The sequence below is a fragment of the Lipophrys pholis genome (assembly GCF_963383615.2).
Source record: "Lipophrys pholis genome assembly, chromosome: 18".
NCBI lineage: Eukaryota > Metazoa > Chordata > Actinopteri > Blenniiformes > Blenniidae > Lipophrys > Lipophrys pholis.
The window spans coordinates 18,629,526-18,656,612 of NC_137646.1; the positions used below are offsets into that span (position 1 = coordinate 18,629,526).

A 27,087-nucleotide genomic window follows, 5' to 3' on the forward strand; every position below is an offset into this window, starting at 1 on the left:
TTCAGTGTCAGGAGGACATTGCTCCTGATGTTAAGACTCGGCGGTGTAGTGGTTCGCGCTCGGGCCTGACATCAAGAAAAACCACTGTTTGAGTCTGGGGGTCAGGGCGCCTTCTATGTAGAGTTTGATTGTTTTCACTATGTGTGAACGGGTTTTCTTTTTTCCTCCCACAGTCCAAAATAGTGTGTTTCAATTTGTGTCCACCCTGTGATAATTGCCCTTTCCCTAAGTCAGCTGACATCAGCTCCAACCTTGATTTGGATAAATCGGTGGAGAAGCTCAGCCACTGTTTTTCATGTGCATCTCAGGAGGATTTAACTTGTTAAAGATCTCCTATTTCAAGCTGATTTTCTGTGATTATACGTACCCCCAAAAACCAAAGCTTATTGTCGACAGAGCTTATCACCTACGTCTTTGTGCTATACATGAAATTAAAGATCTTCTAGTGTCTGGTGTGTGTTTGGGTAAAACCTAACAAAGTATAATATGCATATAGTGAGAAATATGAAAACCTCTGGAATACTGGGTTACCAAATATACGCCGTCCTCAAGGGGTTAAAATCACTTTGTTTAAATTTTCTCCTGTCACCATTGATCGGATGCGCTGATTAATGAGCAGATTCTTGCTAAATTAATGGAATTCCCTTTGAGCCTCAGCTGAAATGCTAATTAGTAATTAGCTAACTCACAGATATTTCATTAATTTGTCTGTAAGTCCCATAAATTAGCCTCACATTTAAAGCAATGCCAAGCAGGCCGCGTGGGGTCGCTGCGTTCCTTTAGGTCTCTTCCAGTGAAACATAATGAAGCATTAATCTTAGTCACACACATGGAAACTAACAGCATATTGGCAGATAAGGCAAAACTTCAGTTGTTTGTTTTTCTGGATGACCTTCAGTAGGAAGTAGGAACAGTCTTTTCTGATTAAATTTAGTTCCCCTGCACTATCGATCCTCTTCCAAATTTATTTATTCATTCCCAAACATGTACAATGATAAGAAACAAAATTTGGGTTTGCCCCCCACCCCTACCAGAGTGTCTATCCCTCCCCAATCTATCGCTCTGTCTATCCTATCTTTACCTCTCCTCTATCCCCTCACCCCATCCGGCCACCTCTGAGTCTGGTTTTCTGCAAAGGTTCCTTCCTGTTAGAGGGAGTTTTTCCTTTCCACAGTCGAAAATAAATGATCTGCCTGCTTATGTGGATTTGTCGGGTTTAAAAGCACCAAGAAATGACTGTGTTGTATTTGGTGCTATGTCAATAAAGTTGAATTGCATTGAACTGAATTAAAAGTCCCAGAGTTGAAGCAGCTTTCTGTTGGTATCAGCTGTGTGATTGTGTCCCGTTAAGGTTACAAATCTGAATCTGATCCTGAATTGCTTCACACTACTGCCACCTTGTGTTACAAAGCGGAATCGCAAAACTGAACAATCACAAAGTGGTTTGCTTGGTATTTCAGTTGTTATCTGTGCACCACAATAAATATCTTCAGGATCTCATCGTCAGTTCTATCTGATCTTGATCGGATTAAACAAACCTTCAGGTTACGGTACCTCTTTAGTGATATATCCATCTTTGTTGATATCGTAAAGATTGAAAGCCCAGTTGAGTTTTTCCTGGACCGTGCCTCGCAGGAGGATAGAAAGACCCATTACAAAATCCTGTAGCGGAGAGAAGGTAGAGAAAGAAACATACAAATATCAACATAATACACTAGCTTTCTTATGCCAGGTTTTTTTTTGAGGCGAACACAACAACTCAAAAATATCTATTGATTCACAATATTGGCCAGCTTGTACTCTATGTCAGCCTTTGGGAAATCCCCACATTATACAGAGTGAACCACACATTAACTGGGGAGGCTTTTCTCCAGTGTGAGGACAGCTTTTCTGTCCTAATAAGCAAATATGTGGCCTTCATAAATATTTATCAAATGTTGATAACAGCTCAAGGAAAGTTAGAGCCGCCAAACAAAAATGACTTGGATTGTCGGTTACGTAAACCTCTTGTGTCTTCTTGTAGCTCGTATCAAAGCTTTGGCTTGATTCTTTTTTTAAGTTTGGTGTATTTCTTTTTCTTTTACAACTGTTTGTTCACAGCCAAAAGAGTTTTTTTTAGACAAGTAATGCTCTTTCACATGGTATTTTGAGGCATTGCCCCTTTACAACACAGTGCTATCTAAGGATATCTCGGCATAAAACACTTTAAAGTGACACATGATAAAATACTATGGAAAGCATTATACTGTCCAATATCACACATATTTCAGTATTTATATTTCAGATGGAATTACACAAACGATTAACCACATGCTATTCTGCAGTTCAGTATATAATGCATTACTTGCAAAAAATGTTTATTGAATAACCATTGCTAAAAGCATTGGGGGGAAAATCAGTAATCTTAAGTGTAAAATGCTTTGGCCAGACTTTGGTCAGTTACACCCATTTCCTTGTCTGACCCAGTAACCTATGATAATATTAACAGAGCAATTGCATGGCTTACCTCAAAACTCACAGAGCCATTGTGATCTGTGTCAAACGCATTGAACAGGAAATGTGCGTATGTTGACGCATCTGCAAAGAGACAAACACATGAAATCAGAAAACATCTGCAGTCCCACCAGCTTCATTAGTCTCTTCCAAACAAGAAAATTGTTCAAAATAGTTAGTTTTTTTTATTTTTTTAAAGCTTTTTGTACAACTTCAAAGGATATGGGCTCAAGATGAGCCAGAGGAACAATGCACTCAGAGCTGAGGCTTTTATTGCTGCTTCTTTTGTACGGTGCCGTTATGTTTATTGGTCTCCCTTTGTTCTCTCTGATCAGATATATCAAAGCCTCCAATGTTTCTCTTCTTTGTCCTTGGTGTTTGCATAACGGGAGCCAACAGAGACAAACTCAAGTCTGCACGAATACAATCAAGTTATCCGCCGCCGCTGTTTTCCGACTTAAAAGTACTGCGTTCACATTCGGTAAACATGAATCAGAGATCATTTCCTGCCAGTTCGGGACGGAGAAGAAGAATTAACTGGGAAACAAAGCAGTAGACACGGACCTCCTTGAGGAAAAAACTGCGAGTAGATTTCTTTGAAAGTCTCTTCGTTGACGATTCCACTGGGGCATTCCTGGAAAACAAAAAGGCAATTGCACAGTGTATATTAAAGACACCTTCGTATATAGAAGCCCTTCGCTCACGTCAGTGTTTAAGACAAGCCAGTCGTAGTCAGGTGTGAGTGAAGCGTCAATCCACACAGTGAGAACTTTACTGAAAAGCATGCCTTGCGTGAAAACATTTCTGCACTATTTATCCTACAAAGGCTTCATTTGTGTGACGTCTACCTTCAGAGTGCAACCATCAGAAACTCGCACTCGGTTTGGGGGCATTCAAACTGGAGAGCATCCGAGCCTGAATAGATATCCCTGTCCAACAGCCATTCAAAGTCACCCACCTGTGGTTTTCTGGCAGCAATAGGTGATAAAGACTAAAAAGAGTCTTACATAACACCGTCTACAGGCATGCTTTTGTCTCTTCCCATAGAACCAGAGACACAGCGGATGACCTTGCTCGTCGCAGCGTGCTGATAAAGGCAGGTAGTTTCGCAGGTTCAATTTCGCTGTCTTGGTGAGAGGCTGCACGGCGTGGCAGGATATTAAATCTAGAAATGGAGGAAATGCTCCGCCTTTACTTGCAATTTTCAGAAAGGAGCCCGGCTTCTGTGGGCTTCATATGTGAGAAAATGGGGCATAGCGAAGGAAAGCAGGTGTGGTGGAAAATTGGAGATAAAAGAAACACACACGCACATACAAATAACGCATTTCCCGATACAGGAAGAAACAACAAAAAAGATACACGTCTCCTCCTGTCAGGCGTTTGCTGTATTTGTCTGGCAGCAACAAACTGAAAAAAGTCTCGGTAAGAGAAACTGAAATATTTGCAGGGCTCACTGTAGCCATGTCTTTTGGAAAGAGAGCAGCGGTGGGGGGTAAAGACGAAGTCTTGTTTTCTTGCTTCAAACAGGCTTCTTATATTTCAGGCTGGGAGGATGCTGCAAGGTTGTCTGCACAAGTCCCCCGACGCACTCCCCCTTCATCTCACTGACTCAGTTGCATACCTTAAAGTCTGAGGGGGGAAAGACGTGGAGGAAAATTGGGGAGGCAGTGTGAGGAAACGACGGTCTCAACGTCGTCATTTTGGAGCCTGCGACCTGGTTTATCAAATTCAGAGAGCCATCGCTCGGACCAACGGTGGCCCACATTGAATGAGAAGAGTGTCGATCCATGGAGCAGCAAAACAAGTATGTTTAACTTAAACAGTGGAATCCCGGGAAAACTGCTATTCTGGCTCTTCAAGCCAATTAAAGACAAACTTAAAGACTTGAGCTGCTTTTGGCGAATTGATTTGCTAATTAGGACTGAATGCAAAGGTCATCCGATGTTAATGGTTCATATTGTCATAATTGATCATTTTGACCTGATGGCGACTGCATGTGTCCAGTCTTCTGACCCCATCGACTTCTCCAACAGCGTTTTGATGGAAATTGGCATTTTAGTCAATTTGTAAAAGTCCAGAAAGACATAGGGGAGTAAAGCTTTTAACACGTTGTTGAAAATGTATTAAAAAATTGTTTTCTCAGCCTTGATCCCTTCATCCTCACTCAACCCCCTACCTCTCTGCTGCTACGCCAAATATCATGTCTTCATCACCACATCCATTAAAACCCACTGAGGTCTTCCTCTTCTCCTTCTGCCTGGCAGTTACATCGCGAACATCCTCTCTTCAGCACATTTCCAAAACCGTCTCCATCTGGCCTCTCCAGCTTTTCCTCTAAACCCTTCAACTTTAGCTCTCACTCTGAGCTGTATTAATAAACAAAAACTTAAATATTGCATTTGCAAAAGTATTCAGATGCGAGTCCTCCAAGTTGTGTTGAGGTTATTATGTTTGCGAGTCGAAATAATAATGAAATGTTTATAAACATCTTGGAAGGTAGATAAATGTCCCCCCCAGTTTATACAAAGTGCAAAGTCCAAAAATCAGGACATGAAGCTTGAAAGATAAAATCATGACGGCCAGGGCAAATAATTCAGCCCGAAGTCTGACAGTGACGCAGAGAACAATCCCTCAGTCTCAGATCTTTAGGATTTATTTGCAGGGACGGAAGTAGCGGCCAGAAGGACGATAATCCCAGCAGCATCTCATCAGTCAAGCTTCTACAGTAGAGAAGCTCAATAGTAGTCACTAATTAAGAAAACCCCCTTTGGCAGTTTGTCAAATCACATTTAAAGGGCTGTAAGACAGAGAGGACTGGAATCCTCCTGGCCAAATAAAACTGAACTGGGGAGTATACGGGCAGAGCTGCAAGCGCGGTGTCGGATAATATCACTGTTTGCTAATGCCATTCTGAGGATAAAGCACGGTGGTGGCAGCATCATCATGCAATGGGTTTCTTTCTCAGGGTACAAGGAAAACAGGTTGGGATTGAGGGATTGATATAAAATTACTTGAAATGAATCTACTGTTGCATACATTTTATTTATAAGGGCCTTTCAGGACACTCTATATAATAAACGTGAACATTTTGCCTTTTGATTATGATTATAGTAGACAAATAATGCTTCCCAACTAAACTCGGAGCAAAACGTAAGATATTTTATTTCTTTGTCACAGCAATGCTTCTTGGCAATAATTAATTTACCATTGGAAAGCAAGATTACCTTATAAATGGTGTCACGTTTAGGGATGAGCAGCGCAGCTGAGTTTGTTGTTGTATTGCTAAGAAGCGATGTTACAACAAAGAAATAATATTATCAAACACAAACGTCCTTGAATTTTGTGCATAGTTTGTCAACGGAAAAGCTGAAAAAGACTCCCCATATTTTGAAGTTTAATTGAGTTTAGTAACATCGTCTAAATATCCCTTCAGGGGCTGTGGAGTTATTTTGGGGAGAATACTATGGACATCAAACACATCCAACGAGAAGAAAAAAAACCTGCTTCACAAGAGCCAGAGAACTGCACGTCTTTAAACAGACGGCACTAGTTTGTTGTTTGGCGGAGCCGCTGTTAATTAGCGCTTCATTAATACTCTACAGTGCTGCAAAGGGTTGACTCTTAACAAACAGCCTCGTAGTGAGGTAGTGCATGGAAATGTCAGGTAACTAAGCGAGGAGGGCGATGTTTAAACACATAGTTTCACCCCACTTGTCGAGTTTGTGCACTCCTGTGTGTGTGTATGTGTGTGTGTGTGTGTGTGTGTGTGTGTGTGTGTGTGTGTGTGTGTGTGTGTGTGTGTGTGTGTGTGTGTGTGTGTGTGTGTGTGTGTGTTTGTGTGTGTGTGTGTGTGTGTGTGTGTGTGTGTGTGTGTGTGTGTGTGTGTGTGTGTGTGTGTGTGTGTGTAGAAGTGGACAGTTAAAGTGGACTACATTAATAATACACCGCTGAGGACGGATACCCAAACTATTCCAAGTCGGCACTTTTTCCTTTTTTTTTTTATCCTCCCCAACTTTTACTCACAAACCTGAGGGCAAATTACAGATCTGTAAAAGAATTGGTGATTGTTGAATCGAGTTGCATACTGAAGGCAAAGTTCGTCAGAGAGTACTGCGTTAACTGTTCTCAGTCTCACGGTGGCGTTGATGATGGAGGCAATTTCTCCATTGAGAATGAGGCTGGTGAGTCTTACAATCCAAAGTCTTACAATTCAATTTAAAGTTGGGAGAAATGGCCGTGCTCTGACTTCAGGTTCCCTCGGGGTAAACTTTGATCTTTTCAGGTTAAAAAAAAGGCAGAACTTCACTGACTGTTCTTCACATAGTGTATTTCTGTCAAGGCACAGAGAAAGCTGTTGATCGATTGACTCAACCAGGATTTTTTAACACTGATGTTTCATTTATTTGTTTCATTTATTAGCAATTATTCTCTCATTTCTATAAAAAAAAAGATCTATGTTCCTGCATCTGTTGATCCAAAAATATAATACAGGGCAAATTTGCCAATTGGATTAATAACTGGGATGATAAGTAAAAGGATAAATAATGACAGTGTGATGTTTCATCTCCACTTGGATGTTGGGTTCGAGTTGCACATTGTTCAGTCCCATTCTCATCCGGTGGAGCGCGGGATCAGAAAATGTATTTGTAGTCATTGGATACGCTTGTAAAATTAACTCATCCATGATAATAAAATCACAAATCCAATCTGTGAAATGCAAAACTGGCCAAGCATGACAATTCTCTTCAAAGACTGGTGAAGCCATGCAGCGGGTAATCTGTGTAAGGAGTGAAACAAACCTGTGAACAGAGGCATCATCCCTTACAGAAAAGAAAGGGGGAGATCCTAATCTAATGGTACGAGCCAGTGCCCAGACTGTGAACTGCGAAAGGCTTTAGATTTACTGAGAGGCAAGGACAATATTGTGTTATTTCCTCTTGTCTACAGTCAAGGGATTTATCGAACAACGGATTATTTAACAATTTGAAGGTGACCTTTGCTCAAAGACTCCTTAACTCTAAAAACCTTCGACTGAGATGACTTGTTTCGTTTCATACTGTTGGATCCACTTTCCCCACCTGTGCCACGAGTGACCGACTGGTGAGGTTTTGCTGTAACGAAAAATGACCGCATCCTGCCACTTGAATTAGAGGAATTTGATTTGTTGCAAAGCCCCAGACACCAAGGACAAAAAGGCCAAACTTCTCATCACAGGAGCCTTGCCAACTTCTATTAGTCTCGCCCGGTCTTTAAAACTCTCCTTCATCCTGTCAAAGTCACCGCAACGGGGCAAAACAAACATGAGCTGTTTGACCCCGACAAATAAACAAAATGGACCAAAGTGGTTTTGTAGCAGGAATTGAGATGCCATGAATGATCCTCTTATTAGCTGATTCTCTGTGTTCAGTTTGGACGTCAGCATCAACAACATCTGTCTAATTACACAGTGTATGTCGGGGGGGAAAAAAAACAACAGCTAAATACTTTATTTTAACCACCGGCTCTATAAAAAGATGGATGACGCTACAGGTCCAAAAAAAACTTTGAGTCAAAATATATCAACTTGCCTCTGGTGGGTAGTTGCAGTACATATAACAAACTATAGCTCCTCTATTTTAGCAGGAGGCACACAAACTCTCAAAGATAGTCTCAAATGTATGTAGGCAGTTTTTCACATTAGAAAAGATATAAATGAGACGTGGCATTGCGATTATCCCTCATCCAACTAATCCAGTTTTCCAGCTCAGACATCACTATGATCAATCATACTGAGATCAATGTAACTATTTTGTACTATAGAAATAAATGAAAAAAAACCCAATAAAAACACTTCCATAATGGGGAATTGTTCATAGTGTAACTCCAGACAGAGTAGTCAGAATTTACAGTAAATGAGGTAAAAGAGGCTCGAACATTAATAATTACATTAGTATATTAGAATATAGAATGGGAAATTAAATAGTAAATACACAGTATATACATGTTAAAGCTTGAAAGTAAATAAATAAATACAAAATATAAAGTGATTGCTTATGAGAGGGCGAGTGGTAGAGTACATTAGTATGTGGAATATGGGAAAAAAGGTAATTTAGCCGATTAAAAAGTGATATAAATACACACAAGCAACCCCAGCATTGACAGAGGAATTCTGATCAGTTTAAATAAAATGTAATCTCAGGCTACAAAAAAAAAAAAAAAAAAAAAAAGGAATCCGACTCCCTGTGCATTGAAGCAAATCAGGCAGTGTGCGACACAAATTAAAGGCCTCATTAGCAGACTTCTTACCTCTCACTCTGTCTCCGGTGGAAGTGGACTAATGGGCAGCCATAGCAGAGACTCAACAGGACAGTGAAGCCTCATGGGAATTCCACTATCACAGGACTTCCACGAGCCTCTTTCGTTGCCAGACAATTTGGGTTGAGTTAATTCTGGGTCATCTCATTACGCCTCACACCAGAGGTGACAATAAAGCTAGTCGGCTGCATATGGGCTGCTCTCGAGGACTTTGGCCCGGATTGCTCATCAGTTATCATCCGTGGTGAGTTTGAGGAATGACCTGGTTCTCGCTGGCATGTATAACGAAGTGCAGAGAATTGGCATTTTTCCTTAGCAAGCACACATTTTCACAAGATGCCGATGAATCAGCATAGGAGTGATAGTCAGATGCTCCACAAGCAGGCTGAAAGTTGAATGAAGTCGAGAACAAACACACTCCCCGACTAGACGATGTTGTAAAAGAATAAATCATATGAGCCAGAGAAAGTGGTTGGTTTTTCATAGACAGCAGAGAGAGAGAGATGTCTACAAATAAAGAGAGGAGTATTTTATAGTATGTATGATGATGAGGATGCACAATGGCCTTGTCACTTACATTTTTGAAGCCGCGATATAGGATCTGGAGCTCCTTACGGGAGAAACGTGTCTGCGCTTCAAGCTGTTCCAGGCCCTCGGGGCGATGGCGGACTGCAGATAGCTCGAGCTCATCTTCAACGCTGTCTGCAGAGGAGGAGGAGGAGGAAGAGGAGGAGGAGGAAGGAAGAAGGTCACATATGAACAGATGCTGGTGAGAGCCCCTGCAAATGAGCTTTTTCTTCGAAATGCGCAACAATTATATTGTAAAATGTCAGAGACCAACATTTTGACATGAAATGGCACCGTATTGTCAGAAAATCTATTGAAGTGAATCAAAGTTCTTCATCTCATTATATCAGGTTCTATTATTTGATCCACAAAGCCCCAAAAATATCTGAATGTGCCCTTTTCTTCTTTTCTAAAAAAAAAAAAAAAAAAAAAAAAAAAAGACAGCAGAGTAATTAGAGTTATTGAGACCCCAGAACACAACAAGTTCTTGTGGCAGAGAGGCTTTCCGTGAAAGAGGGCAGCTGAACCCTGTGAAATGTTTTAATGGGTCTGTAATGATGGCAGATGCTGTCTGGGCACCGTCAGCGACCGCACTGTCCTTGCAGTGCGCCGTTCGGCTTTTTGTGCTGGGGCAGGTCCGCTACTATACCTGAAGTGTGACACCGCTGTCTAAGAGCCTCATTAGCTTCAAGGGTCTCATTTTGGCCCGCAGCCAAAAGACCAAACCGAACAGGCCACAATTAACCTGCTGCTTTGGAGCAAAACGCTGTGCCTCTGCAGGTAATGCCCGCTGATACATTATAAAACAAAGTAAAACAGATGCATTGACTTATTTCCATTATCAAGCGAGCTGAAGAACCGATGCAGTACTTGAAAATTGTTGAGCTGACTTCTTGAATATGTTGTGACTTCTTTGAGTGTTCATCAAACATTTATGAAGAGAAAGACCGAAAAGTTCCACCGAAATAGCTCATCATGTGACACATTAACAAATCATCCTTATTGCCTCTACAACTGTATGAGAACAGTTTTGTGTAAAATCGTGAGGCGAGCTTCTGAAAACGGTTGTTGCAGCCGAAGTGTGTGAGAGAAACCCATTCGGAGAGTATGCCCAAATACCATGAAAACCCACAGAACAACAATAACACCAACAACAAATAGTCATCAGAGAGAGAAGGAGAGAGGCTTGAAAGGAGCCACTTGCTTTGATTACTGGAGGATGGCTTTTTGGCTGTGGAGCATGGAAAGAGCCTCATGAGTCGAGCTCTCACCCCTCGCTTGTGGACAATCTGAGGGTAACCTGAGAAATACAGCATTAGGTCTTGTGGTTACCTAGGTGACTAACAGCCTCGGTACATTCTGGGAACTTGGACATGCAGGAAGGTGAGGGTCTACTTAGGTCTTATAGAAATACAAAAGCTAACTCTTCGGTTCTTCAGGACAGCACCAGAGTATTTTATTTTGAAGTATTTTAAAATGAGCTCAAAGCTGCACCAGTTATCCTTGAAAGCAAGCCTGGCAGATATAAAAATCTAAGGAATTACTTAATGAGGACATGGCTGTTGATGACAACCGAGAGCAGCTGCTCTGTGAAGATGGACCCAGGCACAGCGGTGCTTTGGGCTTCAAACTAATATACATATCATACAATGTTAACATGTTGATGATGAGCACGCATGATGTTGCTTAAAGAACTTTTCAGTCATTTTAGAGGCACATCGTACAAAAACCTCCCAGAGAGTTCAACCTCTTGGTCTTGAAAGCATGGATTCTTTTCCAAAATGGTGAAAAAGGAGCTGGGAGTGTTTTGTGCTTCCAGATGTTTGTTGTAATCCATCTTTCATGTTGTAGCATCAAAGAGGATCTATGTACAGTAGGGCCCCAAAGCAGAATGCTTGTGTCCGTCTGATGTCTGTCAATGCAACATGCAAAATGCAATGCAGTGTTTTAATGCTACTTGCATCTTAAACCACAAATAAAACACAAGTTGTTGTAGGATCACTGTTGCTCTATTTGGAGGATATCTAAAGATGGGGTGTTTAAAACATTAAATATATAATTCAATAAAATTTCTATGGCTATACCTAAGTAGGCAGTAACATCATTTCCAGACGTCTGATCCGCTTCAGTTATTTTTGGCTGTATTTCTTATATGAGGTATTTTCTTTTTAAATGAAAAGCCAACTGGCAAATGGGAAAAACATTAATTTGCCTCCATCCACCGTACAGGCGTACTGTGAAAATTGGGATAAATTCTCCTATTTTCTGTACTTTTCTTCACTTCAGAGAGGTGAGGTGTACACAGCCAAAATCCATTTATTTACACAACCAACATCTTTAGTTCTGAGCTCCAATTTTTGCCTGTGAGCACAAATTATCTGCAGAAACACTTGCATAAAGTTGTGATGCACCTGGCCCTTAAATGGAAAGAGAGACACCATGAGAGACTTGTGTTTTCAGTTTAATGCCAAAAAGATGACTATGATTAAAAAAGAGCTCAAGTACAGCGATCTTAACCAGTGTGCCATTCTTTTTGCTCGGATTACATTATCTGTGACTAAAATAACAATAAAAGACAAAATATATCTGTATCATGAGGTTAAGACAGTGCACTCTGGATCTTCATAACATTCGAAGCAGAAAAAAATATAGTAATGCTGCATAGGTTTGGCAATAATTCCTTATTGTTAACATAGAACGATGGTGTAGTGATCAGTTGATAGTGAAAATGCTCATTTTCAAGTCTGTGTTCGGCTTGGGAGCCTTTCTGTGTGGAGTTTGCATGTTGTCCGTGTGTCGGTGGTGTGGGTTCACTTCCATTGGTGCTTTTAATGGCTCAAAAGAGCGAATGTGAGATTCTGTGACCGTCTGTCACGGACCGGCTGTGATCACAGTGTGAAAGTTGGATGGTTACGTTTCTCCGTGAACCATCCGTGCAACTTATTCAACAAAGTTTGAAAAACGTCAAACCACACGCGGCAGACACTCATTACGTATGTGATCAGGAATTTTACACCAATTTTCTGTGCAAATTCTCACGGAAGCTAAAACAAATAGTCTAATCTGCACCAACTCGATCAACCGAGGTGCCGACACGGTCCTAGCCTTGGCTGAAAATCTGGTTTCAATTGAAATGATAACATTAAGACTAAAAAGTAACTCTGCCCTCTGCTTCACTGTGTGTGTTTGAACCCTATCGGAGCGCTGCCTGAGTAAAGCATCAAAACAAGTCAAAAGACAGTAGTGCACTGGGCTACATTACTTATGAATGAGTCTCCTGCACATTGTAGGTCATCAGTGTAAGCGACAGGCTCTGAAGATGATATGGAGCCAGTGTGTCACGTCAGGGAGGAAGTTAATATCTCATCAGACGGCGTCTCCTTTCACACACGGTCAAGCATTCCTCTTCTTAGTAGTAGACAAACTCGGTTTGGTAAATTATCACTGAACTCTGGGACCAAATCCTAATGATCTCCTATGATACATGCTGTACCTTCTTGTGAGTACGGAGTACATTGAGTTAAAAGTCCACAGTCTTGCCAACCTATTTCCCTTCCCACTGCAGGCTATTCTGAAAAATTTATTGTGACATTGGATAGCAGCAGTGGGAGTGGTGACATGTCCAGGACTGCTGTAATTCACATGTCAATCAGGCGATGCTCAATTAGTTACGAGGCCACACTTGCAGGTAAATATAATATCAGAGGTGGAGCCCACGGCATGTTTACGACCAGCCACCCAACTATCTGGAGAGCTCATGGGAGCTGTAAGGACCTCCCATAAAGCTGGCCTATAAAGAGGTGGATTCGGGACAATTACATCACAGAATAGACGCAATAAAAACTGACATAAATCTCTAACCTGGCCTGGCAACATCAGGGAGGCTGTGTGAGAAACTGGCAGTCTGCAAAAAAATAAAGATAAAAAAACCCCACAAAAACAGCTGGTTGTAAAACTCAGAGGCAACAAACGGATGATTTTTGAGAGGAAAAACTACGTTGATATATTTAGATTATATGTGCATTTTACCAAATAATTTATATGTACAATATGTATGCAAGAACAAAAAAACAACAACAACACAGCATTGGTAAACTTAGTGCAACGCATGAGCTCATTGACTTCAGACAAACCAGAAGCAGATGGTTCAAAGCTCTGAGTTCAGAGGTGACATCTCTCAAAATGACCAACGTGATTGTGCAGAAAAACAAACGTCCCTGTGGTGTCAGACACTGTTAATCTGCCGAAGACCGCTTCACATCGCCCTCTATTACACATAATAACGTGGAGATTTAGAGGATGAAGCTGTCATCTACCTCCATGACATGTGGCTTCGGTTCTAATTAGGGACACGGCCGCGGTTGAACTCGATGGATATTGCTTTGGATACTGACACATATCGTCTTGATGGTTTCATGAATGCTCCAGAGAGAGGTCAACAGAGGGCAGTGTTGTGGGCTTTCTCCAGCCCCGAGTTCAAGATATAGACGTAGCGTTGGTCCAAATATAAGACAGTGATTTTCTTCCATGAAGCAGGTCTCAAGAAGTGTCTTTCTAGTGTTTTATGTAACAACAAGGCGCCTCAGAACCAACAGGAACATGCTGGATACAAGCAGTGGACACTAAAATGAGGCAGTTAAACGCGTTAATGTTGACCTTCAGATCATATTAGACCGGAGGTGCTAGACGTTGTTAAAAAGCCATTCAACGGCTTTAAAACGTTATTTCTCAAATGGGAGAAGCAGGTGGAATCTGTCCGAGGAATAGTCTGAGGACGCTGAAGACTGTATATTTTTTTAAACACTGCATATAACCAGGAAACATATTTTTTTTGTATGTTATTATTATCCTTAGAAGATAAAATGCATGTCTTAATAAAACAAAGATTTAATCTCCAAAGTCTTTTCGAAATCTCAGCCTTGTAAAAACGGATTCATCTTCGAATTCGGGTCTTTTTATATCCCGATCAATACAATATTATGTCTGGAAAAGTCTTTTTTTTTTTTTGCGCTGATCTTCAATAGATATGAAAGCATGATTGGCGAACCAATAGGACGGCAGTAGACGCTGCTCTCTAAAGTGGAATAAAGCTGAGTGACGCAGCGGTTAATCAGGACGGAAAAGAACAAGCAGTCACGGCGGTCCGATTAACGTTTGCCCTTTTGTTTCGATGACAAAATAGATGTGACACCTGGTGAGAGTGCGATAATGTCGAGCGCAGCTGATGCTTTCCCCCCGCTGCTCCTTCCAATAAAGGCCAAAGAGTTCTATCACATATATTGAAAAACGGGTGCATTTGTCCTGAAGAACCAAGTATATTAAACCAATTTGACGACACATGCACACAAAAACACTCATGCCAGACTTTTGCCTTCCTCGAAAGAAAAGAGACTGACCTCACCGGCGTCTGGAGTGACGGCTGCTTCAACAGTGGGCTGTCGCGGAGTGAACAGCTCATCAGAAAATTTAATTCACAGTCACCTCTGAGAAACAAAGCCACCTTTGCCACTTTTTCCCGGCTGCGATACAAAAGAATATGACAGAATACCCTACGAGGGTCATGAACGGAGTGAAAATGTCCCCACAAAATGTAATTACCACAGGACACATTGTAAGCAGCTTTGTAAACTACAGCCATTAAACTGCACAGCATCCCCTCCACCGGTGAGCCGACGCAGCCACCGAAAACACTTAAAACCCTGAAAAATGAATATAAAACTACTGTATTACGCCACCAAAATGAGGCTGCGCCGATTCATCGCGGCTTAACTGCCACACTCCCTCAAGGTGTATGATTCAGGAGTCATTTGACTCAAAGGTGAGGACAGGCTGGAGGGTGAAACAGCACTAGCCCTAAATCAACGAGATCCATAAATCCCCCAAAACTGGCTAATAAATAATTGATCCCCCTATATGAGCACCGACTGAAATATATTCATCGAGCACGCATGGCTGATTGGAATCAACATATTTTAGGTCAATGATTGTGCTGAAGCATACAGTTTAATGAAGGTCTCCGCTGAGCTTGCCGCTTCCTTGTTGCGTGGAGTGTGGAGAACGTATATGTACAGTAACGTGCTGCAGATAATGATGGCCCGAGGGTCCACGTGGGACCGCACGATTTTAATGCAGTCTGCAAAAAACGCTTACTCAGAGTGAGATTCAAATTAAAATTATTTAAACGTATCTTTAAATGGGAAAGTCAGAGTCTAATCTGTGTGAAATTGACCGAGAGAGTTAATCATTTCTGCTTGATAGTATTTGTTATTTTACTCCAGTAAAATATTTGCAGCTGATTTTATGTTTTAACTTGCATCAACATCTGGGCTTTTAATAAAAAAAAAAAAAAAGGCTTATTTGATTGGATTCGCTCATTTTATTATCAATGCATTTTTTTCCACTTAACTACAGTTTAGATGTACCATTTAAATGCCTCTTCTTGGTTTTAGTCAGGCTTTAAATGCACCAATCTGAATAAGCAAAGTTTAAATGATTGATTGCGGGGTGTTTTACTAAGAGCCTTCTTTTGATGAGATTTTATAGAGTTTAGTATTGAGCTCCTCGCTGTTTCTTCAGCGCCGTGGTGCCAAGAAGGCGGCGCTCCCTAAAGTAGGCCATGACTCAAAGGGAGCACAACTTATCTTCTGACAGTCACACTTAAGATACTGTTACGGCCGGTGGCACAACGGATGTGCAGCTTTAATCGTGGCCCGAGCATCTCTGACCACATTCGGACAGTGGCTCTGGGTTACAGTTAATGGCAGACTTGACCCACTAATTGAATTAGTGTCAGTGACCTTTCTCGGTTTCACTTAATGCTAATGTTTCCACGCAGGCAAAGTGTAAAGCCATCTGAATAATGAAGAAGCTTATGGAGAGGCGGCTTCGCGGGGAAGTGAGAAGTAGGTTAAAATAGCAAACAAAGTTTAGCATTACGTTCACACGAGTCTGACTGAACCCATCACTTGTATGTTTTCTCTGCTGGTTAAACAATTGAGTCTAAACTTACATACGGATGCAGAAAGAGAAGCAGAAAGGAAAGACAAGCATCACCTTAATGCAGTTTTTTTTACATGAGTGCACAGATAAATGTGTTGCTTGACCTTTATACAATTTTTCGATAAGGTCTCAATCACAAAGAAGGTTCCACTCTGCCTTATTACTCAAGAAAACACACACACGATAGCATTATTATTTCAGATCAGGTTCAAGTTAATACATCCATCTTCTATAATGCTTTCTCCGACACAGGGTAATAAACTGAACACTCATTCCTAATATAGTTTCTTTTAACTCCTGGCAACACAACAGAGGGACAAAAATGTAATATATAATAAGTAACCAGCTAATGGAAGCTATCGGGTTCATCACAAGGCTACATCATGTCTGCGTCTGTCCATATATGTACAAAATATGTAAGTCACAAATCAGGTACGGGCGATCCCACTGCCGGGTGAAAGCAGCATGAGTGACATCAGAGAGCGGGTCTCAGGCTTTGCGCCAATGTCCAAATTGGAATTTAAATTCCTGGGTTACAGCGAGATCTTATCGTTTCTTCAGGCATATTATAATCAGTAGTCATTTTCTGGGATGTTGAAAGTCTCTTCTGTGAGTGATTTTATCTGGCAGTGGACCTCAGAGTCGCCGTCCCCTCTTTCTTCATTTTAATGTGACTCTTTGGTTGTGGTTCAAATGGCTTTCTAGTTCAGAAGTAATTCATCTCTGCTGAAAGTTGGATTACTTCACTGATACAATCTGATTGGAGTTCACTGGCGCTAAATCCAAAATAGCATCCGCTAAGTTACAAAAGCCATGGAGTGATGCATTTTATGTTTATACTACCCTGAAGTGGATGGACAGGAAAGTAAAGACTTAACATGCTGAGAACTTTTTTAGAGCCAAGTTCTAAATGAAATTTGTTTTATGAGTTTCCTCTGAGCATTTCAGAGAGCCGCTTACGGTAATGGCCATTATTGACACTAATTACAATATAACATGACAGATTGATTTAGCGTGAAATGCTGTGGAAAGACTAATTTCACATGTTTGCAGTCCTCACGCCAGGTATTAAAGTGAGCGGTTCCCAGGTGTTAATCTCTTAACACCTTAAGCTGTCGCCTGCAGACGACCAGACAGATGGTATCGGTCAACGCCAGACGACCACTGGCTCGTTCAGCAAGAGGGATTTTAACAGAAATGAAAACAACAACTTCACTGCATCTGCAGAGTGGAAGTAAAAGCTACTTCAAAATACAAAGCCCTCTTTTGTAACATGATACACAGATATCACACAGCTTTAGCCGACACATATCACAAGGTCCAAATCTCCTTTCGTCATCTCGTGCTTTATATTGCTGGATCTAAACCAAGCGGAGGCAACCGCCAACACTACACAGAATTTAGAGTCATGCATGTTTCCATTTGTAGGAGGAAACAAAAGTATGCATTAACAAGGAGAACATAAAGTTCAACCACAAAGATCCTCAACTGGACTCAAACCAGGGAAAGTCTCACCACTACACCACTGTGCAGCTCCTGTATCGATATCCATTCATGATAATTAAGTTGAAGCAAAATCCCCGGTCATCCGCCATGTCGGCTTGTCAATACCTCTTTCAACGTTAAATTTGAACTCCCCCATCTTTGTAAAGGTCAATCCAGTGTTAGCTTACAGTGGAACATTAGCAGAAGGTCATATTGTCATGTGGTCAATTTATTATTTATTTATTTTCTTGGCCCAGTTAAATCTAATCGAATCAGCCAGAGCCAGGGGATGGGAGGCTATTTTTTTTAAGCTCAGCATTGGTTGACTTTAACACTTCATTCCAGAGTTTAGGTCCCCAAAGCTGTGTGTGTTGTTATTGAGCTGAACAGGGACAAAAGTGACAGACTGCAGGCAGATAGCAATTAACCGAAATTACACATAGAGAGGGAGGAGAGGAGGGCAGCGGATGAAGCGTCCCGCTGGCAGCACGTGCTGGCATGCTTGGCACAATTCCTCCCAGGAAAAAGGTTATCATACAAATTAGCTCATCAGAAGTTGAACCAAGTCAGCATATCACTAAAAAAATAAATAGTTGTGACTATTTTGATATTTTGCCAAAGTGATTCATGTGAAGAGTAAAATTCTACTATACAGATGTTCCCTGTGCCTCAGAATAATGAGGGCGCGTTGATGTAATATTTACATACAGTATGTTTACATTGGGAGCGGAGCTCGATTTTATGGAACAATATCAGAGAAAAGGATGCTGATGCCTTTCGCTCTACTCGGAGGAAAGCTTCCGATGCTTCCTGTGAAATATGAAGTTCAAAGTTCAACTTAAATTGGGAGGCAGTAAGTGGGATTGTGAGTTCAGCATCGCGGTGTTCGGGTTTACAGCCTTTGTTGGCTCTTTCATTTTCTGTGTTGATGTAGGACATATTCAGAGGGCATTTGAATCTGATGGGAAACTGAACTCACAACAAAGCCGATGCCACTATGTGAACTGGATCACTCACGAGGCTGTCTATACAGAAAAAGCAGTCAACCATTTAAAAATGTGCCACCGGATATGATTAACCAGCAAAATTCAACAGTAAGTACAATGCTGCCATCCCTTGCTCTTTCTGCAAACAAAGATTAAACATATAGGTCCTCTGCAGTGGCTGCCTTTGCCCATTCAAAAAGGTTATGGATTTCCTATTACTACGGCAAATATTTCCATTGCTCTATAACAAATGATTGCAGACATGTAACCCAACTGAGCCACCAACAGTGGACATCTGCTGATTACAATTCTGCTCTTGCAAGTGTTAGATCTGCAGATCCAAGCCAATAAATTGAAAATAATTCAAACACAGTGCCCACTGTGTAATGAAAAAGCCTCATTTTGTATTGGATAAATCAGATGCACGATAAGGGAGGTGGATACCGATCTGCTATTTGTTCCCATTTGGTGGGCCCAAATACAAAGAAGCGCCGAGGCTGGAGTCGGGCAGAGCGGTATGTCATCGATGTTATTTAATAAAAGTCTGAAGTTTCTTTTGGCAGTCGGGAACAAAAGGCAATGAAATTCACTTAAGAACGAGTCACATAGCAAGGCACGGTTGGTGGTCAGCGTGACTAGGAAACAAACCAGATCATAATTCTGTTCAGCAGCTTGAAATAAAAACACAAAGTTTTGAATTTTCAATGTTTTTGCTAAGGTATGGATTCACTCATTTCGGGACACAACTTCTATTTGTACACTTCTCTGCCAATAACACAACACATCTGAGTCCAAATGGGGCTTTGAATAGATCTGCGTTAACTGCCAAATGAACTGAAGCCTCGACTATTCCCTTTACAATTATTACATAACATTGTTCGGCCAGCTTTATCTTCACCCCTCTGTGCCAGCGCTAGAAGACGGTTTGGCTCTTCAATATAAACATACGGTATATCACAATAGGCACTATGATCAGGCTATAGACATTACACTTTTGCAAAATGTTTGGGTCAGGAGAGCACACTTTGGTTGTTTAAGAAGTTTTTATTATTTATTTCTGCGTACAGCACTTTGTGTCCCTGTGATTGTTTGAAGTGCTTTATAAATAAAGATGGATTGGATTGGACTGGATAGGAAGTGCATCACTACCGATTTAGTAGAGACTGCTGCAAGGGCAACAAATCGCCCCGTCCAAGAAATAAAGCGACAGTTATGCAAGTTTTTGCAATTGTTGGTACAAGTTGATCAAATCCTGGTGGCTTATGGTATATGTAAAAAATAAAAAAATAAAAAATACATTCAAGATTAGTTTCTGTGGTGAGACACTCCCAGGCGTGGATATCTTCAGAACTTTTTCTGATTAAAATATGCATATCACTGACAAGATACCCATACTGGATCGATCAAGGCCCGATTCTACTGAAAGAATCCAAAAGTAATATATGAGCCTTTTTTTTTAAAAATGATCAGCACAATTTTTTACAATTAGTACGTTGCCTTGTGCACCAGTCATCATAATCACTTCTCGCAGTATCAATTAGCAAAGAGAGCTGGGTCATGTCTTTAAGACTTTTGGTTTTTAAAGCTAAAGTTGAACATCAAACACATTTGTTTTTCACTCTGTAGAGTGACAGCACAGATTGGTGGTCTGAGGACTCGATGCCAAGGTTCTTCATGAGGGAGCACGCAGCCTCCCCGGCCATAATGACACAACATCAGAAGGTTCGAGGCATTTATTGGAATCTGGGTTGGGAAAAAGAGCAGTCTGTGCCTTTAATTGCAATGATTTGTCATTGGCAAGTGCTCCAATAACAGTCCCTTTCTGAGAAAACCTCGCAGCAAGAATAGAAGAAGAGGTCCTTTGCCCTTTCTACTCCAATAATTTTAAAGATTATCAGACAAAAAAAAAAAGGAGAAAGAAGGAATTTTATCACACTTTGCTGCAAAAAATTCAAAGCTTTCAGGAAAAGGACGGCCAAAGAGGAGAGAGTATTTATGACTCACTTTCAAGTGAGTCATCCATCCGTACTCCAGCTGCTGACAGGGAAAGTTGCCCTGATGCCACAAGTTGCTCAGAAAATCGCATTAATAGGATGGAGTGAATTGAAAGGATTATTCTGACAAGACAGCAAGCGTTTGTATTTCCCATAAACAGCCTGGGATCGGGAAAACAACCTTTTGAACTTGCATCTAATTTTCTCCATGCAGAGACAAACAGATTGACATTCAAAGTGGAGCGATGCCGTATTTGTGTGGAAGAAAAAAAAAAAAACTTCACACAAAACTTTCCAGACGTCAAACTAAATGATTTATACGATTGATTATCTTCTTATTTGCCATTTATGTGACTTAACACCTTGGTTTTTACCCTGTTCCCATTATGATGATGAAAACATGTTTGTCAGTTATGTGACAACATGATGTATGAGCCGAAAGAATAGACAATAATATCAAAATGAGGGGTATGATTTGTGTTTATGATGTTGTTTTCTTGTGTATATCCATTACTTGTTTATTTCACGATGTAAATCACTGGGTTCTCAAAAATGGGAACCTATTTCATGCTCTGGGACTCGGCAAATAATTTCACATTTCTGCTGGCTTCCTAACTGATGATGTATGATATTTTAGTAGGCTATGCAAATTAAAATGTATCGCTGCAAAGCAAATGGTTTCAAGAAGGTACACACATCTTTGTATAATAGGACCTCTTCAGTCTAGGTACAATTTAGCATTTTCCATCTCATTCTTTCAGTACTCTTTGCATTAGCGCACTCCACTTAAGGGCGATATCTACACTCAGCCACTCGTCTTTCATCATAAAACTTCAGCTTCTATCAGTCTGTTGCAGTTTGGCTTCCAAGTGTGAAACAAAGGAGTGGTTTAAAACGAAACAAAAACAAGAATATATATATATATATAAAAAAAAAAAAGGAACTAAAAGGCACTTTAAAGCCTGGTACACCGAGCCCATCTGGGAATAAAACAAGAATTAACAATTAGCTTTAAGGACTAGTAAAGAACTACTGCATTATGCATGAAAATCTATGTTCATGGCTTTACTACGCGATATTGTTGCAGGATTCATGTGGCAACATGATTATTCATTTTCCCGGCTAATTAAAGCCACAAACGTGCTGAATGAGCACAATGGTTATGTAGCCTTGATTGAAAAAGAAGTGCCACATGTGCAGCTTCAAAGGTCTAGAGAGGGATGAACGTTTATGAAAGAACTAATTTTTCAACGGCATCTCAACTATCTTCCTTTATTAAAACCCCTGGAACCTATGCTGTCAAAATGCTGTAGCATGCTGAGTTAATGAATCTCATAAAACGCAGCAAGCATGTTGATGATGAATCATATCTGAGAGTTACATAAGCCCGTGTTCTATGGAGATAGTGTACATAATACTGCATCCCCTTCACTCACGCTGCATTATACAGGTCATTTAATTAAGTGCATCTTTAGGATTATGGGCTGCCTCGTGCTCCCATGTCCACATGGGGCCTTTAAGCACTGCAATCATCCCCGTCGGATCCATCCCCACGCTTCTTTTACAATTCATTATCTGCGACGTTTTTATCACAATTGATTGCTTGAGTGATGCTTGTTCTCGCTTCCCCGACTCAAATTGACAGGCAGAGCCCCGTTACTTGCAATAAGCTCCTTCTCCACGCCCTTTGTGCTTTAAGAAACATCACAGGGACTTGCAACCCGGAACGCTCAAGCAAAGGTTAAGTCAATCAAATGACTCCTCTAAAAAGGCAACGTGGAAAACAGCCTGAGGCGATCTGGGGCAGTTGATTGCTGTCCACTGAATGGACTGGGAAGAAGATAAATGAGTACAGGTTGCAGGGAAGCCGCTCCCACTACATCTTTCACTTCTCCACCTGCGACTCTGTCACGGTTTCCACATTTTAATCTCTTAAATGCTTTTCCCCGTTTGAATCACGGTCAGATTCATTTCCACGGTGGACATTGCCAGTTGAATTCCCTCAACAGACTGTAAATGCCATCGTCTGAAATAATGAAAAAGATGCTAAACACTCCTGCTGACTCAACTCTGATGATGGATGTGTGACTCAAAGAAACAATTCCATAAAGATGCTGCACAATTTATGCCACACCCATAAAATTGTGTGCGTACGTGCATGCGTGTGTGTGTGCTAGAAATGCACTTAACAAAATGAAGAATAATCTTTCAGTATTTTACAGGAGACCACTTCCCCCCATCGGTTCAGTACTTTAAACAATTTGTAACGGCTGTGCCGATAATAAAGACTGTGACCAACGGAGTTAGTCGTGGACTGTAAAACACAGCTGAGACACTCATACATTCGGGCCAGATTTATGCCCAGATGATGAGATAATCAATGACAGGAACGTCAGAACTGCTAGATCACAGACAAATGCCAGCAAACAATAGCAGAAAGGTCATTCATCATTTTGTATCATAAAAAAAAAAAATCAACAGGGCTCTTCAGTGTTCAGACTGTCGACATACGAGCTCAAGAGTTCCGTTGCTTGCATCAGGCCCAATGATTTAACACCGACTCATTATAAGATGGACGATACTAAACCTACATACCTGCAAAGTTAAGAATGTTTCAGTGTTTTTTTTTTTTAATAATTCAAAGCAAACTACAACTACCACCTTGCAGCTTGTAATAATGTGGGATCATTGATGAAGAATTTCAAGGAATTTGAACACATACCATTCAGCCATAACATTACAACCACCTGCTTTATATTGTGTGGTTCTTCATTCTGCCACTTATACAGCCCTGATCCATTGAGGAATGGACTCGATTAAAACTCTGCATCACTTCTAACGTATCTGGCACCAAAACGTCACGAACAGATCTTATAGGTCTTGTTTGTAGTCAAAAACCCCAACTGAATCTTCTACATGTGTGTGACACTGGTCATCCAACAGATATTGTCTTTTTGGATTCAAGGCAGGTCTTCTGAACCAACGCGATAGACCAACACTTAAACCCTGCTGCCGACAATTGGTCTTCCTACAGCCACAATATCAGAATGACTAAAGAGGTTATTGAAGTAAAGGTGACAAATTATTATGACGTAGACTTCAGGTCACAGTGTCCTGTCACTGAATTAGCTTTGAGTCAAGTACGCTTCTGTTTTCTATCCATCTCTGGCACACAGATGACCCAACACAATACGGTACATGCCACAACACTTTCCAATAAATGAAAATAGACCATCTGCAGCAAAAAAAACTGACGCAGGTCAGTACAGACATTAAATCTCTCTGCTGCTGGGCCATAAATTCCAATCAAGGACACAAAGAACAAGAGAAGCTTGTTAGATGAATATCAGTGGTAAGACACTCGCCATGCATACCGGCTGATAATTGCAAACGTCAGGTCCAAATTGACAAAGTGCTTCATCCCTGTTCGAGTAATAGTGCACTTGTGAAAGCATGTATATGCCTCAGATTGTGGGGGTGAGAGGTTGGAGGTGCTGCTTTGTACGGCTGAGCCAGAGAATAATTTATCATTGTGTGACATACTGATTAGTCTGCACCCTGCGAGGCTTTGCTCAGCAGTATGCACTAATGCACTGTACGTGTGGAAGTAGAAATGTACATGTGTATGAAAAAGATCTGGGATATGCACGTAAAGGTGTCCAACAAAAAGATAAAATGACTTTTTTTGTTTCTGCTGCGATACATTCAATCAAAATGACACTTGTGAATGTATAAATAGATCACAAAAAAAACATTTCAATCGCTACAAAGAGAGCACATGACATCATTTAACCAGTGAAACTGAAATACTTCTACTGAACATTAGCCATGGGATCGATGGCAAGAATACATGTGCATTCCAGTTTGGCTTGGATTTATAGAAAGATATAATGGCGCTGCTTTTTTTCCCGTCTTGGTCTCACTCACAGGGGGACGAACTGGTGACTGTTTATGACCTGACGCAATGATCTTGTTATTTTCCCTGTGATATGAAAGCATGCGGTCCTTACAATCTGCACAGTGAATACAAACCCAAGAGGACAGATGATACCCTCTTGACTTGCAAAGTGTGCTCTCCTACAACATGATCTTTATAAAGACTACAGTTTCTTTTTTTTGCTGCAAGCTGAATCTATATACTAACCGCAGAACAATGTGCTCTCCGCTCACGTTCAAATCTGCAGCCCAGCTGAGAAATTTCCCTCAAAATATACCACATAGAGGCTTTTGTAGAAACCTACAACCCCCCACCCCCACCCCCTCACCGGCCCCAGTGGAGCAGCTCAGGTGGCCGTCAACGCAGGGATGTGATCGTACTGGGCAGCTCCCAGCTGTGAACATGTCGGGCTGTATGAATGTTAAGCAGAGCGTGCACTTTTTGTAAAACCTCGTCTCTGGAGGGTTCGTGGAAAATTAAAAAGGGCACAAAAGACTGAAAGTTGAAGCAGAGGGTGACAGCTGCCACAAAGGCTTTACAACCGTATCAAAACTACAGTTTTGATCTTATATGTAAGATAAGTGAGCCAAGTTGTCGGGTCAACATTGTTTTGCCAGTGTGAAAATGGTTGCCACACTTTGGTTTTTCCAATTTCTTTGCTCACGGGAGTCACTTTGACTCGCCTGAAGAATTCACTGTTGATAAAGTGACATAAAATCCAAATGAACGGATGAAAAGCTCATTGCCTCAGGCTCATATATTGTACAGCAATGCTATTCCGTACTAACATTCATCATCATTAGCTTTATTCGATGAAAAGAAAACTCTGGCTTCATTTAATATGCATTGAAGACAAATTTCAATCCTAAATGAGTTCATTTCATAACAAGAAAAATACAATGGAAACTGTGCCTCACAGTGAGTGAGAACCCCCCCCCCCCAACCAAAAAAAATAAATATTCCTTTGCGCTAACACAATCACAACTTATGAATTTATTCAACTTTCAGGCATTAATTCAATTTACCTTTTAAAGTTTTAAAATGAGCTGAGATGAGCAAACAAAAAAAAAAAAGTTTTTCAAGCCACTAAATAGTTTGTATGTTGTAGGTAGTTTGATGGTAGAAACCTTTTTCAGCCACAAGTGCCACAAATATTATTATTATTTATTGATAGGAACCCTTTTAAAGGTTTTGTGTTTAAATCTTGTTATTCCTTCCTGGTTTGTCAAGAAAAACGAACAAAGAGGACACGTCAGTTTGTAGCCAGAGGCTGTGCCAGACTGAATTTGTATTCCAGATTTTTTATGGACATGCCTCACCTTCAATAAACTTTATTTATCCAGGTGGATCAATTGAAAACCAGCTCTCAGCTGAGATGAAACACCAAAGTCATAGCTCTTGTGAGGCATGTTTGAGGATTTATCCATTTATTCATTTGTCTATGTTTTTGAGGGGACATGGAAAAATGCCAAACTTAAGATAAAGGTCAAGGAAAAGCTGTAATAAATGATCTAAGTTTTCCTTCTGGACTAATAATTGATGAAGCAAGCCATTTATGTCAGCGTAGGCTCCAGGAAATAAAACACATTTTACTCAGTGAGTAATAAGGAAATTAACTGGTTGATGATTAATTCTTTTGCACAGCCTTACAGGAAGAGTTAGTCCAAACCTAAAAACAAGCATCATGGGCTTTAAGTCACCCACAGCTGTGAATGGAGCCGTTATTGCTTGAATCTGTCTCTTATCTTTACCCTTCTCGTGCGAAGCATCAGAACCTGTATTAAACGCTGGTCAGGCACCACGAGCTCAGATATTCAGGAAATAATTCGTCTCCCAGACACCTGTACAGAATACAGATCGCATCAAGAGGCAAACAGAGCCGGACGTGTCGGCCGTGACGTCTGTATCGTCTCACTGTGGCAAATAATCAATGTCATGCCAGCCGAACGCGGGAGGACGGGAGGCCAACCCGCCGCTGTTGAGCCAGGCGTGTAAACTGTTGCGCCGAGCGTGACGTTCGCTGTGCCCCTAAACGAAAACACCGCCGCAACGTCCCTTTGAAACAACAGCGAGTTAATACACAGACGCAGACGCCTCTGTTCTTCGTCTAAACACCTCTCAGAGGTCGTGCCAGGCCAGCGTTTTCCAGCTACCCACTGTTACACATTAGGAGTTCTCTGTTTACTTGTCATGTCTTTGAATATGCTTACAGTTTGGCAGGCTTATGATTAATTATTCTAATTAGGAGATAAGGTGAGGTTACTAAGCAGTCGTTTGATGGATGGGCTGATTTTGAGTTGGGACCACTTCCTGCGCTGCTCTATTTTATTTA

The 27,087-nt window shown here is 41.0% G+C and overlaps 1 protein-coding gene across 2 annotated transcripts in view; it reads right to left on the reverse strand.

Moving 5' to 3' along the window:
- kcnip4a (potassium voltage-gated channel interacting protein 4a) overlaps nt 1-27,087 on the reverse strand; it is a 135,037-nt gene that overhangs the window by 906 nt on the left and 107,044 nt on the right. For both annotated transcript variants that reach the window (XM_080486330.1, XM_080486331.1), the window contains exons 2-5: nt 9,365-9,489; nt 3,058-3,127; nt 2,507-2,577; nt 1,555-1,662 (exon numbers count right to left, since the gene is read on the reverse strand). In XM_080486330.1, coding sequence (XP_080342456.1) covers nt 1,555-1,662; nt 2,507-2,577; nt 3,058-3,127; nt 9,365-9,489 — 374 coding nt within the window. The remainder of the gene's footprint in view (nt 1-1,554; nt 1,663-2,506; nt 2,578-3,057; nt 3,128-9,364; nt 9,490-27,087) is intronic.